At 36.3% G+C, this 16,965-nt stretch overlaps 1 protein-coding gene across 10 annotated transcripts in view; it reads left to right on the top strand.

Moving 5' to 3' along the window:
* The window catches only part of Epha5 (EPH receptor A5), a 339,138-nt gene that overhangs the window by 251,833 nt on the left and 70,340 nt on the right, over positions 1-16,965 (top strand). For all 10 annotated transcript variants that reach the window (XM_060380832.1, XM_060380830.1, XM_060380831.1 and 7 more), the window contains 2 exons: positions 1,469-1,593; positions 9,196-9,355. In XM_060380832.1, the coding sequence (XP_060236815.1) occupies positions 1,469-1,593; positions 9,196-9,355 (285 nt within the window). The remainder of the gene's footprint in view (positions 1-1,468; positions 1,594-9,195; positions 9,356-16,965) is intronic.

The following is a 16,965-nucleotide window of genomic DNA, read 5'->3' as shown; positions in this document are numbered from 1 at the left end:
CCCTCATTGCTGACATCATTTAAATTAAAAACTACTTTCCACATCTTTCATCTCTATCCATCTACCCACATTTTCACACACACACACACACACACACACACACACACACACACAACCCTTCATATAAATGTTTCACTCATATGTTTATTCAATTTTCAGTCTTAGTATTAAAAATATTTTGAAGAAAATTGTGTATAAACTGAATATATAGTGACTTTATACTTGTCATTATTTTTAAATCAATTCCATGTAACAAATGTGGACACAGCATTTACGTTGTTAGAGATTATAAGTAACCCTTTAAAATGCCTATTCCTGCTTAGTGAGGACATACTCTGTGACATATTTCATTTGGTGGATTCATCGTGTGCAAATATTACATAATATACACAGCCTAGCCATGATCACACTGGGAAGTAGAGTCTTATGGAATCATGATTTTATACTTGTTTTATCATTACCAAAATGTGGTTGGACGTGTTACGTGACTATAGTACACCGTGTACCTAAAGAAAGGAACATACACTCACTTTTATTTTTTTGTATCTTCAAGACTCAAAACCAGTTCTCCAGAATATCCAGTATAACTATATGTTTGCATACTATTCATTAGCCCATTGTGGGGTTTTTTTTGTTTATTTTTATAAATTCTCCTGTCTACAAAATTAAAGTTGCTTATGTTAGGCAAAATATCAGTTCTTTATTTCATCATATCCAGAGATTCTGAAAAATATCTCAGTGTGTGACAAATATGAATTTTTGGCTAAATTTCAAATGTTTGTGAACTCAGGTTTCCAGAGGTATATGAGTATACATGTTTGCATTTTGCATTTTGACTGAAAATAGCACGTCTCAATGAACAACACTGAAGAGTGGTTTGTAATGAAATATTTGGGGAAAATGGAAATCATCCTTCTTCCTATTTTTAAATTTTGAGATAAAATATTTAATAAATTGTTTTATAGAATACCTTAAATATGTCTTATATATTAATTTATTCTTTAACATATAATGGAAAAATAATAAATATGTTAAAGATAAGTAATATTTGAAACATAATTTTCCAGAAATAGCAAGCCTATTACCATAAGGGGAATTCAGGATAGGATATCTATATATTCTGGAAACATGGCATATGAATTCATTAATTTTTTTTCTAAAAATAAAAAAAATCAGCAATCTATACTCTGAAAAAATTAATAAAATTATTTGTCTATATTTGAGAAGAATATGAAGAAAAGATAGCTACATTTTTCTTAATACAATTATGATGATAGTTATCTAATTTCATATAGCTAAAACATTAATGTTCTTTAACAACTTTCATGTAGATTATAACCTTTTCTGGGATAAAAAAAAATGTAATGATGTAATAATAGCTACAGCATAGCATGCAGAGCATCACAGATTAGCTTATAACTTCAGGGCTCTATTAACCACGTTATTGTTTATTTGTGTTATCTTACAGCCCCCTCTCCAGTCACCAATGTGAAAAGGGGAAAGATTGCAAAGAACAGCATCTCTTTGTCTTGGCAAGAGCCAGATCGCCCCAACGGAATCATCTTGGAGTATGAAATCAAGTACTTTGAAAAGGTGGGATTAGGAAAATTAAAGCCTCTTTTTCTTTTCCTCTTTCCGCTTTAACAACTTCGCTTCTAGAATTGTACAAGAGGAGATTGTATGTTCGTGGATAAACCAATACAAGGATACTTTTCAGTAGTGCTTGTGGAGGCCAGATGCCTGCAGTGAGCCCTCCCGGCACATTCTGAGGTGGCTCAATATGGATTAGGCGGTATCCTCAGTTTAACTGATCACCTTCAAAGATAAATTTTGGGAATGGGGAGACCTCCTTGTCCTTAAAATCCTTTTTCTTTTGATTCCCAGAAACTATAAAAATGTCAAGTGGGTGTGATAGCCATCCTGAAATTTCTGCTTCAGAAAGCAGAGTAAGGACATTCCCCGAGCAAGCTGCCAACCAACCATAGTGGTATTGGTGAGCTCTGGATTGGATTCAGGGTCTACCACATTGAGTACAGGGGATGAAGATCAGGATGATTCTCCACAACAAGCTCTGAATTCCACATGCATGCACATGTGTGCACATTCATCCACATATGTATACATGAGAAGCACACAACACGTAAAATGGAAAAAAAGGAATAAAGTAAAAGGCAAATCATAAGATATTTTGGAAGTGTAGAGAACATTACATTTAATATGTTGATTTGAAGTAGTGACTACAATACCATGCTAGGAAAACTATTTGTACTTATGGCCAGTAACTCATCACAGTAACAGTTTCATTACTGTATGGGGAACACCCCCCCCAACACACACACTCAAACTGTCTAACACTCTATATAAGCTTAATTTTAAAATATGAGGAAAATGCTAACCATGTATTTCCCCCATTAATTTATTCACTTAATCACTTACAGCCCCTCAGAGAAGGAGAGGGCCACCCTGGCCCATCAAGTCTCAGCAGAACTAAGCACAGCTTCTCTCACTGAGGGCAGAAAGGCAGCCCAGCTTGCAGAAAGAAGTCCAAAGGCAGGCAACAGAATAGGAGACAGATCTTTCTCCTATTGTTAGGGGACCAACACGCATATGTGTAGGGGGCCTATGTCAGCCCATGCCTGTTCTTTGGATGGTGGTTCAGTCTTGTTGAACACCCATGGGCCCAGGTGACTTTACTCTGAAGTTCTTCTTATGGTGTGCTTGACCTCTCCAGCTCCCTCAATCCTTCCTGCCACTCTTCCACAAGATTCCCAGAGTTTGCTGTGGGTCTCTTCATGTGTTACCATGAGCTGCTGGATGAAATTTCTCAGGAGACAGTTATGCTAGGCTCCTGTTGCAAGCATCACAGAGAATCATTAAGAGTGTCAGGAGTTGACTCTCTCCCATGGGGTGTGTCTCAAGTTGGTCCAGTCATTGGTTTGTCATATTCTCAATCACCGCTCCAGCTTTATCCTTATTCTTCTTGTAGGCAAGACAAACTGTTGAGTCTAAGGTTTAATGGGTGGGTTGCCATCCCCTCCCTCTACTGGAAGTTTCACCTGGTTACAGAAGGTGGTGACTTTAGCTCTATATCTACAGGTGCTAGTAGTCTCAGCTAAAAGCTCACCCCATAGACTCCCAGGAGCCTGCTTTGTCACAGAGATGCCAGCCTCACTGATTTCCTTTCTCTCTTCAGGTCTTCCCCAACCCTGAACAGGTCCAATCTCATCTGATTTCAGAGGCTAAGCAGGGTAAAGCCTGGTTAATACTTGGATGGAAATGTGTTCTTTCCATTCTCAGTTTTCATGATTTCTTATGCTTCCCTGAACAATATATGTCTTTATTTTGCACCTACAAATCACACACACACACACACACACACACACACACACACACAATTGTTATCTAAAGGAGGAAAGCATCTTCTTACTTTGTTTTGACTCTATAACCAAGAAAGCTACTTAAAGCAGAATCAAATTTTTGGAAGTTCAGTGTAAGTTTAGAATTTCTACTGCTATACTGACAAATGTGGCTGAAATAATGAAGACACAGTTTCTCTTTCCACTTCCCCCAAACAGCATATCTTTAGAATAATCTGAGTCCAAATAAAGAGTTCAAGAAATTACATGTTTCAAAGGGGAAAGTTGAAACCTTGGCTCAAATGTGCTGGATCTCTGCTAGGTGGAAGAAATAAATAACAGGAGTACGGTAGACATAAGCAAACCCAGTGGATTTGAAAGAGTAAGCTGCACTTGGTAGGGACAGCATACACAGCACTTTAAGGAAGAAGAAAATAGGTGGAAGGAAGCACAAAACCTTTCTTTTTGATTCCAGAGAATCTTCCCAACATAGGGAGGGGAAAAAAAGGAAAGAAGATGGATCTTTTTCTAACCATGTGAAATGCACAGATCACCAAATGAATATTACTTACAAATTTAAATCTCATTGTGCATGCACAGAAAATAAGAGTCTAAGAAAATGTGCTATTAATAATTTCCATCATTTGTAAGGATTTAGAAATGCCTTATTTTGATTACTGATTCTATGATTAAGCATGTGGGACCTCAGTGGTTGAAAGCTATCTGTGTATTACATCTAGGTTTTTAACCTCTACAGTGATGATCCTTCGATAATCTTAAAGGATTGTCATACTGTCAAATATAAATAATTGGATCATAGAGAACATAAATGATAATTTAAATATCTTTTTGCAAAAACTATACTTTTTTTATCTGTTTGTTTTGTTGTGTAAAGTAATCTGCTAGGTCACCAGACAATGTAATCAAGTTGATTTAATCATGTAAATTTCATTCATGTTCCATTATAATTTCTTTTTATTGTTCTCCTCTTTTTATTGTTCTCCTCTCCTCCACTGTCCTTTCTGCTTCCTTGATCTCCACAGTAAAAAAAAAAAAAAAAAATGTAATTTTAGTAACTTTAAATGAACTTAAATACATGAAGAGGACACTTTTGAGATGAAATTATTTTTCAGTACAAAATAAATTTTGTCAACAAAGTTGAAGTGAATGTGCCAAAATGTAGTGGTCTTACTGATTCCCACACCTCTGAGATTAGTAATCAGAAACTGTATCTGCATTCCAGGCATTTGCAATATAAACACATTCTATGTGTGATAATTTATAAATCAAATTGCATTGTCTATTGTTGTAAATTAATAAATAACTGTTTGGCTATATAATATTTATTATTATTTGCCTTATGATTTTCACAGTAATATCATCTAACCCACTATCAAAATTAAAGACACAGACACCTGCTAAATTTTATAATTGCTTTATTTACCTTGGGCAGGGTAGGTATTTCTACCTACAACGTCTGAATCAACCCACCACCCATCTCCCAGTCCCCATTCAATGCCATCCTTCATAACTATCCTTTCTTCCATGCATAATCTTATAAATACTTGCTTTTACTCTTCCTCCGGACCTTTTCACACCATTGTTGGAGTCCTTCCTCCTGGTCTCACGTGGTTTCCTCTCCGTGCTAACCCATCCTGGCATCCTTCTTCCTCTCCTCTCATCCATTGGTTTCCCATGATTCCCCTTAAAAGCAGGTGAATCCTAGCCACGCCTATCCCATTCTGCCCTTCCCAGGGATAGGCTGTTTAATTAACCAGTCAGGTAAGCCTTAGACAGCTTTACACAAATCAAGATGCCTGTATCCAGTGAGCAGTAACCACATCTTCAGGACCAATATTAGCGATAGGCCAACCTCCAACAATTTCCAATTTGTGTTTCTAACCGTTACTAATCTACACAATGCAAAGTTGCACAGAATTAAACCATCACATCAGGAAACACGTGCTAACCTTGATTATAAACAGTGTATATTTCCATCATTATATGGATTAAAATGGATTTTAACATGTTAAAATGGAAAAATTATAAATTTACAACAAAAAACTATGTAGATAATTATATTTCATTATCTTAGCTGAAAAAAATTTATCAGCACAAACCCTGAACACTTGTGTGATTACATTGTTTTTCCTTTGTTCAATCAATTATGTAGACCAATTAACAGTATACACACTTTTACCTCTAGAATCCCTTCCCTGTCTCTCTGGATAGTAACCTTGGCTTTACCTAGGTGCTTGATTCAGTATGACCAAGAATGTCTGTCTCATTCATTCTTTAAGCTGTGGCTTCTGTTAGAACACAAACCTAGACTGTGTCTTGGGAAGTGGTAGTTTCTGCTGCTATTCCTTACGAACTCCATCCATGTTCTGGAACGAGTTACCTGAGTCCAAAAATGATCTCTTCTTCAACAGTTTGCATTTAAGGGTATATTTTTATGTTTTCGTGTCTCTACAACTGAGAGTAGGGAAAATGATTTGCAAGCTGGGGAAGTCTCAGCTGGAAAAGTACTTGCTAAAAATGTGTGAATGCCTGACTTTGAAACCTAGAACCCATGTAAACATTTCAGGTGTGGTCATGCATACTTGTTATCCAAGTGCTCTGGAGGTGAATCCAGGAGGACCACTGGGGCTTTCTGGTTGGCAATCTTGATTAGCTAATTTTGATCTTGAAGTCTATGAGAGAGTATCTCAGTATAGGTAAATGGTATTTGTGACCATGTCACTGAGCATTGCCCTCTGGTTTTCAATCACAGGTGCATAAGTGTAAATGAGACCCTGTATATGTATGTACACACATCAGCATGCAAGGGTTCATAGATACAGATGGACACACACACACACACACACACACACACACACACATATATATATTTTGGGAAAACGGTTTCTATTTGATAAGGGTAAAATCCACTAATAATAAGTTGTCTTTTAACACATTTTAAAGTAACAATATGTAGACTGTTTGGTTGAAGTTATAAATTTTTTGTTAATGTTATTAAGTCCTTGAACTTTTATCAAGTCAAATTATTAACTATTCTCATGTGCACATCACGATTTTCCTAATACTTCTAGAAGGAAAAAGATAATGAGCCTTTATACCATGCTGAGGTGGGGCTTTTGGTAGATTTCCAGAGCTCATTTGGAAACTTCTGAGTGACACCACTCTTTTATTGGATGGCTTTTGGCCAGCCACAGGTGGCACAGCCTTCGAGGACACACATACTTGCCAGCTGGCACATCTACACACCAGTGCCCTGCTCTAATGGAGGTCATTGGACTCCTATGCTCTGGCCTGGTGATGGGCCTCTTGCCATCTCTTAATTAAAGGCAGAAGAAAAGGAAGCTGCCTTTGACAGGCTATGTGCCAGCTGGCTTCCTCTGATGTGCTCTCCCCTCTCTACATGTGAGCAGTTCATGGAGCAGCTGGGGAATGTAGCTCATTTGCTCAGCTGGGGCACCAGTGCAGTGAACACCCTTACCCTGACCAACGAGTTGGCACAAGGGGCCTGTGGTTGCTGAAGAGGTATATATGGAGTTTGTGGGAAGATGGAAATTAACCTCTCCCAATGATTTAAGGAGTGAAATATATTTTGTAAAATACTGAGATTATTCACAGTGTGTAATAATGGGTTTTAATCACTTGAGTACTGTCTTTCCTAAATTATCTTTTAAACTATAGTATAGAGCTAACGCAGCAGGACAAAGGGCAATCAGATGGTAGGTAGAGAGCAACTAAGATGTTAATCATACATTCAAACAATGCTGTCTTTTGTGAAATTGAAGCTGGGTCACACATTATTTCAAATAGCCTTTCAGTTTTTGTATAATGACTTCAAAATTATTTTGGTAAAAAGAAAAATACAATGTATTTAAAGAATGTGTTTTATTGTTGTTCTTCATTATTTTCACCCTTAGAAGCTTTTGGGTAATCAAGTTTAACCATTTGTTGTGCTATGGTTTTCCTCTCACTTGTACTGATAGACTTTCATTTCCATTTCAAAGAAGAACAATCTGAGGTCTGGAGTCCTATAGATGCATGTTAGTCACATATTTGGAATTCAAATATCAATATCCCTGTGCTCTTAAAAAGTCCTCCCTCTTTTATATTAAAAAACTTTATTATTTTCAAAAGTTGTAGCATATATCTTAATTTAGCAGTAGCTTTTAGTAGATTGATCTTCATGAAGTTAAACTTCCTTCATAGAGATGAAAATAATATTAGCAAACAGATATTTAATCATTTTCTACTGAAAGCTATTGCTGCAATCATTGCCAAACTGGAAAGTTTATTACCGAGAACTGGTAGTATTTAGGCTCAAAACTGAAAAGTAGTGAATAATATAATCGGATTTATTCAGTCATAAACAAGCATCCTCTCTACTCTCTGTAACTATAATAGATTATGAAAAGCTGTTTACAGTATTTAAGAACATCTGAAGAAATGAAAAGCTTTTATTTGCTCTTCTCCTTGCACCAACACAATAGATAGTTGAAGAGCTTATGAATAAAGAAATTAGTATTCATCTTCTGGCTTTTAATTATGTACTTTAACTCTCTTAAAAATTAGTAGTCAAATTTCCTCGATACAGATTAAGCACTTAATCTCTGCATTAGAAGCTAAAGATCAACATCAGTCCAGAATGAATCACAAAACCAATTTCATTTAGAAATTGGACAGCCCCAATTTAGCGATGAATTTGAATATAACTAGATACTTGGCGACTTGATATGTTGAAGAATATAAATAAGGACTAGTAAACCGCTTCGAAAGAAGTTTGCTTACAGGTTTATGCTCTATGTAGTCTAGGTGGTAGCACAGAGTCAGTATACCTTGGTTGTGTGGAATTAGGGTGAGTTGAGCATCCATTAGACCATGTATATTAGTCTGTAAAGTGGAATCATACACGTTACTTGCTTCATTCTTATAACATTCTATTGAGGACACTCAGGCAACAGGTCGTATTCCAAAGTAAAAACTGGAGTAAAAGTGAGTCTGCCTGCCATTAGAGTGTTATGGTAACTGCTTCCCTTTATCCTTAGACACAGAGAGGCCACAGGGTAGTGGGGAGTCATTTCGTTTTTGTTCTATTTCCATCCACCAATTTACTAATTTTGCTTACAACAGGGCCTTCTATAAAATGAAAAAAAAATAAGTTATTTATTCTTACAATTTATTTACCACTTCCTGTTTAGATAGAATCAGTCAAAATTAAAGTTTTCTGGAAGTACTTATTTCAACTCCCAAGCTTTAAATATAATTAAAAATCAAATTCATAGAAGACTTAACACTTACATCTAACCTGAATACTCAAGAGATAATTTCAGCATTCTGTAGGACTAGAAAATAGATTAGGCATATTGCAAAAAGACATTTCTACAGAAGCAAGAAAATTGCAGTCTGCTGAGTAAAATTGCAGTCTCCTGCAATGTTTTTAAAAATTCATTTCTCTCTCTCTCTCTGTGTGTTTATGTATGTATGTACATATGTGTATCATGGGACTACAGGATCCTGCAGACTTAAGACAAAAGCCTTGGACTCCCTTGAAACTAGAGTTGCAGGTGGCGCTGAGCCATCCAGTGGGTCCTGGGAACTTAATTTCGGAAAGACCAGCAAATATTAAAAGATTTAAGTTCTGGAAACATTTGAGAGCAACAAAACTGCTTCAGGGGTAGCAGATAGGTCTTTGGTTTTGCTTTCAATGTCTGTATAGTAGAAAGTCATTGATTTCTAGTCCAGTTTATGAGGTTTCCTTTTTGCTTTTGGTGTTTTATATGTTAAGGACTGATTTTTTCCCCCTGTGTTACATGTGCAATTCAAGGACCAAGAATCCAGCTACACAATCATCAAGTCTAAAGAGACCGCTATCACTGCAGAGGGCCTGAAACCTGCGTCTGTGTATGTCTTCCAAATTCGAGCACGTACAGCAGCAGGCTACGGTGTCTTCAGTCGAAGATTTGAGTTTGAAACCACACCAGTGTGTAAGTCATTTTAATTACTGTCAACCCTTGTCTCTGTAATGGTTACCAGAAGAGAGTCCGTGGATCGATAGGCTCCCGGGGCGCTCTGTCAGCTTTCCTCCCTTTTCTTTCTCCAGGCCTGACCCCTTCAGGTAGGAGGCCTCTGCCATGCTATAATGGTAGGTCTGCAGGTTAATGCTGCGTGTCTCGTCTCCTTGCTTTGGTCCATCGGGAGCTGCTCCATCAAGCATCTTAAGAAATGCTTAAACGGTGCTTTTAAAGACTTCGTTCCCCCAGGTGCCACACTTCATTGAATTATTGCCATTTACTTTTTACTTGTTTTATTGAACTATGCTACTTTAGTCTTTCTAGGAAAATTCTACTGGGAGCTTTCTTTAGCATCGAATTTGACAAGGAAATGGTGCTTTCAGGACCCAATCTGATTTCCTAAAGTAAAAATTAAATCTGTGTCAGAATCTTGGCATAGGGAATCTGGAAATGGTTCTGAAATGCTCTTTGGTGCCCACTTCTTGTTTAATTTCATAAAACACAACCTCAGGCTTCAACAGGAGATTTTAGATCACTTGTCCCAAAGCAAACAGGTAGAAGCTAAGTAAAAGAATAAAAATATGCTTTGTTTACACACAAAGGAGTTGGAACTACTAGTTTTCTGTTTAGGTAGTAACATACATGAAGGTTATTAAATGTCGTGTGTGTGTGTGTGTGTCTGCCTGGATGTATGTATGTGCACACGTATGCACCTGGATGTGTACGTGTGCGTCACCCAATTCCACAATGAAAAAGAAAGCGCTCAGTTTGCAATGAAAACTAAAACTCACAGTTAAAAAAAGAATTTGAGAGTGTAGTTATTGGGTTAATGTTATAATTATGAGAACACTTATTAAAATACAATTTTATAAAACTCATATGACATGACTCTGTAGGAAAGAAAATTGGTTCTCCTCAAAGTCCCCTATAGTTGATTTACATAAATAATTGTTATGAAGTGATGAGTATGTTCCCCGGTGCTACCCTACTAAATATTCCAGAGAAGAAGATGTCATTGGTAAAAAGTACCTATTTCTTTCCTATACAAAGAATATTGCATGGTTTGAGTTTAATTAAAAATAAAGAAATTGTATTCTAAGTGCTTAGTTTTCACAGAAAACAGTGTCTGTTTATACAAGTAGAAAAAAAACATAGAAAATGAAAAAATAATAATAATACTTTAATCTTAAAATGAATTTGTTATAAAACATATGTTATGGAACCTACCTATTGCAAATAGTTTTGGTTGTATGTATATTCTTTTAGTCTTGAACACTGCAGTATACTAAAAATTCTAGGAACAAAGTGCATAAAACCATATATACATTTATAATATATTAAGCTACAAATAGCATAAAACTATATGAAGTATACATACATTATCAAAATAGGATTAAATGTTGTGTAACTACAGTGGTTAACAATCTAAATTATGATTATAGTGGTGACACATTCATCCACTAGTTTTTCTTTAGAAGTTCAATACACCATTCTTCATTTTTATTAAATGGTAGATTTTAGGTACTACAGAGTCATCAATCTGAGTACTAAGAGCACTAACATAAAGGCCATTTAACAATTATGACATGTACCTCACCTAACACTACTTACTATTTAAACTTCCTTATGTAGTTTCTATATAAAATGCAAAAATAGTTTTAGGGTTCCAATGTTTTTGTTACTTTATTTTGTTACATAAACAAAATTTGCTTATGCTATTAATAATAAAAACATTTAAAATTTTTATTAATAAGAATTGAAATATAATTACATTACTTTATCCCAGCCTTGTTTTCCCTTAAGGCTTTCTCACTGCTTTCTCTGGAACCCCTCTCATGTGTCCCTCCCACACTGTCCAGTTGATAGCCTCTTTTTCTTTGATTATTATTAAGCTCTACTCCTTGCCTCTTTTTATCTATAATTAAAAATAATTTTATTTGAATCTGTGTATGTATTTGCAAGTACTTATACATATTGTCTATGACATATTATCTGTTAAGCTTCATGTAAAATCATGTTTTGATACAGTTCCATCCGAATGTATGTGAAAGCAATGTGCCTAAGTTCTTTAGGGGACAGCGTTTTATAAAACTAAATTGTAACAGCCAGTAACAATGACAAATTCCAAAGATATTAATGTCTTTATTTTTTAAAGGTGTGTTTGTGCACTTTTATTTATAATTTGATTACTTCTCTGGGCTCATACACTTCCATGCTGATTCATAATGAACCATAACGAAAATCCCATTTTTCCCCTTCCTGTCTATTCCCACAGACTTCAGGAACAACTCATCAATCATTAGGGATAATTGCAATTCATTGTTATTCTGTGTTAGTTACTTTTCTGTTGCTGTGATAAAATACCATGACCAAGGAAATTTATAGATGAAACAGTTTATTTGGGCTCAGAGTTCCAAAAGATAACAATCTGTCATGACAGGGATGTGTGGCTACATGACGGTGGTAGAAGAAGGGAGCTTAGAACACATCAAAGCTCTGGCATGAAACTGAGATAACAAATTGGAAGTTCTACAGGTTTTAACTTTCAACCCTACTCCTAATATCTTGGCTACATTGCATTCTTCTTCATTCAAGTGTTTTTTCACTACAAAGAAACACTTGCTGATTTTTATTACATAGTGAAACATGTGCCCCATTTTTTTTTCAACCATTTATCTACTGAAGCTTTATCTGCCTCAATCCAGTTTTTACTGAGTAAAGATACAATGGCCATGCTTTGGTACACACTTTGTTTGCTTTGTTTTATCAGTGTTTCATTAGCTGAGTAATGTCCCAAATTCCAATCACCAGTTTACATGGTAACTGTTTAGTTTTATAAGAAATGTTCAGTGATCTCTTTTTTAATTTATTTTTATTATTATTAGTTACATTATATTATATCCCAGCTGTATCCCACTCCCTCATTCCCTCCCAATTCCAACCTCCCTCATCTCCTCCCTTCCCCTTTCAAAGTCCACTGATAGTGGAAGACCTCCTCTCCTTTCATCTGATCCTGTTTTATCAGGTTTCTTCAGGACTTGCTGCAAAGTTCTCCTCTGTGGCCTAGCATGGCTATTCCTTTCTTGGGGGGTGGGGAGTTCAAAGAGCCTGCCATTGAGTTCATGTCAAAAATAGTCCCTGTTCCCCTTACTAGGGTAACCCACTTGGTTACTGAGCTACCACAGGCTACATCTGAGCAGAAGTTCCTGGTTATATCCATACATGGTGCTTTGTTGGAGAAACAGTCTTATATAAGAACCCTGTGCCCAGATATATCTGGTACTTGTGGAGCTCCTATCCACTCCATGTCATATTAACTCCCCCTTCTTTCATATGATTCCCTGCACTCTACCCAAGGTTTGGTTATGAATCTCAGTATCTGCTTTGATACACTGCTAGGTAGAGTCTTTCATAGGCCCTTGTGGTACACAATGGAATATTACTCAGCAATTAAAAACAAGGAAATCATGAAATTGTCAGGCAAATGGTGGTATCTAGAAAAGATCTCATTATGAGTGAGGTATCCCAGAAGTAGAATGACACACATGATATATACTCGTTTATTTAGACTTATAAGAAATGATAAACATAATGAAATCTATACACCTAAAGAAGATAAACAAGAAATAAGACCCGGGGTAAGATGACCAATCCTCACTTAGAAAGACAAATGGGATGGACATTGGATATAGGAGAAAAAAGTAACAAGACAGTGATCTTATTTTTTAATCAAAGTTTCTGTTTCATTGTACATTGCCATAACCTATTATAATGAGAGCTACTCAGCAATGTCATTGTCATTTGAGGTCTCCATTGCATTTATTTACTTATTTGTTTATATGGTAGTTATTTGGAGTAGGGAATAATCATATTTTCTTGTGTTTTTAATTGGAATTTTCCTAATAGTAATTCATGGTCTCCTTTTTAAAAAAACAATTGTTATTTTAACAAACATTTTTAAAATCTCCCAGTGAGCCTCACATACTAAAATAATCAAAGATTAAGTTCCAATTTATTTTATTAAGAAAGTTAGTTGGTGTTCATTACTGTAACAAAAAGCCTCAAAATGTCAGCTAAGTTGTCCAAGGCCAAAATAATTTGGCACTGATCATTTGTTTTAGGATTAAAATTCTGATATTTACCTAAAGTAATAAAAGGCTTAGAAGATACAGATAAAATAATAAAGGTTCAAGTAGCCATATAGAGAGTATTATGACATAAAATATATTTTTTTAAAATTCTTTATTAATTACACATTATTCACTTTGTATCCCCCCTGTGGTTTCCTTCCTCCTCCCATCCCAATCCCTCCCTTCCTACACCCTCTGCATGCATGCCCCTCCCCAAGTCCACTGATAGGGGAGGTTTTCTTTTCCTTCCTTCTGATCCTAGTCAATTATGTCTCATCAGGAGTGGTTGCAGGGTCTTCTTCTGTGGCCTCTTTTGGATATATGCCTAGGAGTGGTATAGCTGGATCTTGAGGAAGCGCTATTCCTAGTTGTCTGAGAAAGCGCCAGATTGCTTTCCAGAGTGGTTGAACAGTTTACATTCTCACCAGCATTGGAGGAGGGTTCCCCTTTCTCCACAACCTCTCCAGCATGTATGGTCTCTTGAGTTTTTGATCTTAGCCATTCTGATGGGTGTAAGGTGAAATATTAGGGTTGTTTTGATTTGCATTTCCCTGATGGCTAATGACGTTGAGCATTTCTTTAAGTGTTTCTCTGCCATTCGCTATTCCTCTATTGAGAATTCTCTGTTTAGCACTGTACTCCATTTTTTAATTGGATTACTAGATTTATTGCTTTTTAACTTCTTTAGTTCTTTATATATGCTCGATATCAGCCCTCTGTCAGATATAGGGTTGCTGAAGATCCTTTCCCAGTATGTAGGCTGCCATTTTGTTCTGACTACAGTGTCTTTTGCTTTACAGAAGCTTTTCAGTTTCATGAGGTCCCATTTATTGATTGTTGATCTTAGAGCCTGTGCTGTTGGTGTTCTGTTCAGGAAGTTGTCTCCTGTGCCAATGAGTTCAAGGGTATTTCCCACTTTTTCTTCTAAGCGGTTTAGTGTGTCTGGTTTTATGTTGAGGTCTTTGATCCACTTGGACTTTAGTTTTGTGCAGGGTGATAAGCATGGATCTATTTGCATTTTTCTACATGTAGACATCCAGTTAGACCAGCACCATTTGTTGACGTGCTGTCTTTTTGTCCATTGAATGATTTTGGCATCTTTGTCAAAAATCAGGTGTCCATAGGTGTGTGAATTTATGTCAGGGTCTTCTATTCAATTCCATTGATCCACCAGTCTGTTTCTATGCCAGTACCATGTAGTTTTTAGTATTGTTGCTCTATAGTACAGCTTGAGATCAGGGATGCTGAAAAGGCATTTGACAAAATCCAACATCCATTCATGTTTAAAGTCTTGGAGAAATCAGGGATACATGGCACATACCTGAACATAGTAAAGGCAATATACAGCAAGCCTATAGCAAATATCAAACTCGATGGAGAGAAACTTAAAGCAATCCCACTGAAATCAAGGACAAGTCAAGGCTGCCCACTCTCTCCATATCTCTTCAACATTGTTCTTGAAATCCTTGCTAGAATAATAAGACAATTGAATGAGATCAAGGGATCAATTTGGAAAGGAAGAAGTATCACTATTTGCAGATGATATGATAGTATATCTGAGTAACCCCAAAAATTCTACCAGGGAACTCTTACAGCTGATTAAAACCTTCAGCAAAGTGGCTGGATACAAAATTAACTCAAAAAAAATCAGTAGCCCTCCTGTGTACAAAAGACAAAAGGGCTGAGAAATAAATTAGGGAAACAACACCCTTCCTAATAGCCACAAAGGACATAAAGTACCTTGGTGTGAACCTAACCAAGCAAGTCAAAGACTTGTATGAAAAAAAATTTCCAGGCTCTGAAGAAAGAATTACATATGAGAAGATGGAAAGATCTCCCATGCTCATGGCTTGGCAGGATTAGCATAGTAAAAATGGCCATCTTACCAAAAGCAATCTACAGATTCAATGCAATGCCCATCAAATTACCAACACAATTCTTTACAGACCTGGAAAGGAAAATTCTCACCTTCATATGGAACAACAAGAAACCCAGAATCGCTAAAACAATTCTCTACAGTAAAAGATCTTCAGGAGGTATCTCCAAAAAATGTAATTTTTAAAAATATGCAACTGTCTCTTCTTTTCAGGATCATAATTTATCTTCTGTGTTAGCCTATGTTAGAAGTATGTAAGCTCTCAGCTAGTGCTCCAAAACCGTGCCTGACTATAAGGTGTCCTGCAGCTTAGTCATGGCCTCAGTATATGACACTGGAGATGTTTCCTCCTGTAAGTTGCCTCAGTCACAGTGGCTTACCCCAGCAGCAGTAGAGTAACTAAGTCAATGTTTTAATAAAACATTACCAGATGCATTACAGTGGTATAACAGTGTGTAAGATGGTGAAGCAGAAAGGGACATCCTGCATTTTCTAACTTAATGTAAGGCCACTCTTGATAGAGTAGAATACATTTTTATTATTACCAAGAACCTATTTAATAGTGTGCTGAAACAATAAATTTAAATATGGCAACATTTCATACATCCAAACAATTACTGGTATGTTTTAAGTTCTTAAGATTAATATAGTTTATGAGGACATTTCATAAGTAATGTCAAATGAAAAGTAATATTTAGGCCAGGCATGGTGGCATATCGTTAGTCTCAGCATTCAGGAGGCAGAGGTAGTAGGTTCTTGTGATTTTAAGGCTAGTCAGGTGTATAGAGAGAGAGTTTATGTTAAAATGCCATATTTCTGTGATTTTTCCAATATTCTTTAGAATCATAACCTTTGTATAATTAATTAAATCATGGTTTGTAAAGAAAAAAATAAAGAATATGCACTATATATATTTATATAATTTAGAAATATGCAACTTTTGATAAAGTGCATGTAGCACAAGCAAGAAAACCTAGGCTTGAACCTAAGCATTTGTGGTACCTTGTATCTGTTATCCCCAGGACCTCAGGCAAAGAGGAAGTTCCCCACCTATACAGTGTGCACCTTGTTTCCCAGTTCAAAGTCCCAACACCTTCTTCAATACTCTAAATTTCAGCATGGCTAGAATAGATGAAAACATTTGAAGCAGTAGATGAAAGTTTATTTTGTGACCCACAAGGATGAAAGAGAGAGAAGGAGAAGGAGGGAGAGAGAGAACATGCATTAACTTGGATTGATGTGGGCTTTTAAAACCTCAAAGCCCACCCTGTGACATACTTCTAACAAGAACACATGTCCTAATCCTTCCCAAACTGTTGCACCAACTAGTGACCAAACATTCAAATATATGGGTCTAAAGGAGCAATTCTCATTCAATCTACCACAAATACCCTCTTGTTCTTTTTCCTTCTAAGTGCTATGCTTATTTGTTGGCATGTACCACTGTGTCTGAACAAAATACATTTTTCTGACTTTCATTTGAATGGGTCCTGGATTTTGGCAGGTGGCCTGGAACTGGCTTCCAGATAGAGAAGGAGGGTTCCATTTCTCTCAGGGGCAGCTAGAGCAGTTTGTGG

This window comes from Meriones unguiculatus, chromosome 3 (assembly GCF_030254825.1).
Source record: "Meriones unguiculatus strain TT.TT164.6M chromosome 3, Bangor_MerUng_6.1, whole genome shotgun sequence".
Lineage (NCBI taxonomy): Eukaryota > Metazoa > Chordata > Mammalia > Rodentia > Muridae > Meriones > Meriones unguiculatus.
The sequence above is the reverse complement of the archived record's forward strand: the minus strand, read 5'-3'. Positions and strand labels throughout refer to the sequence as shown.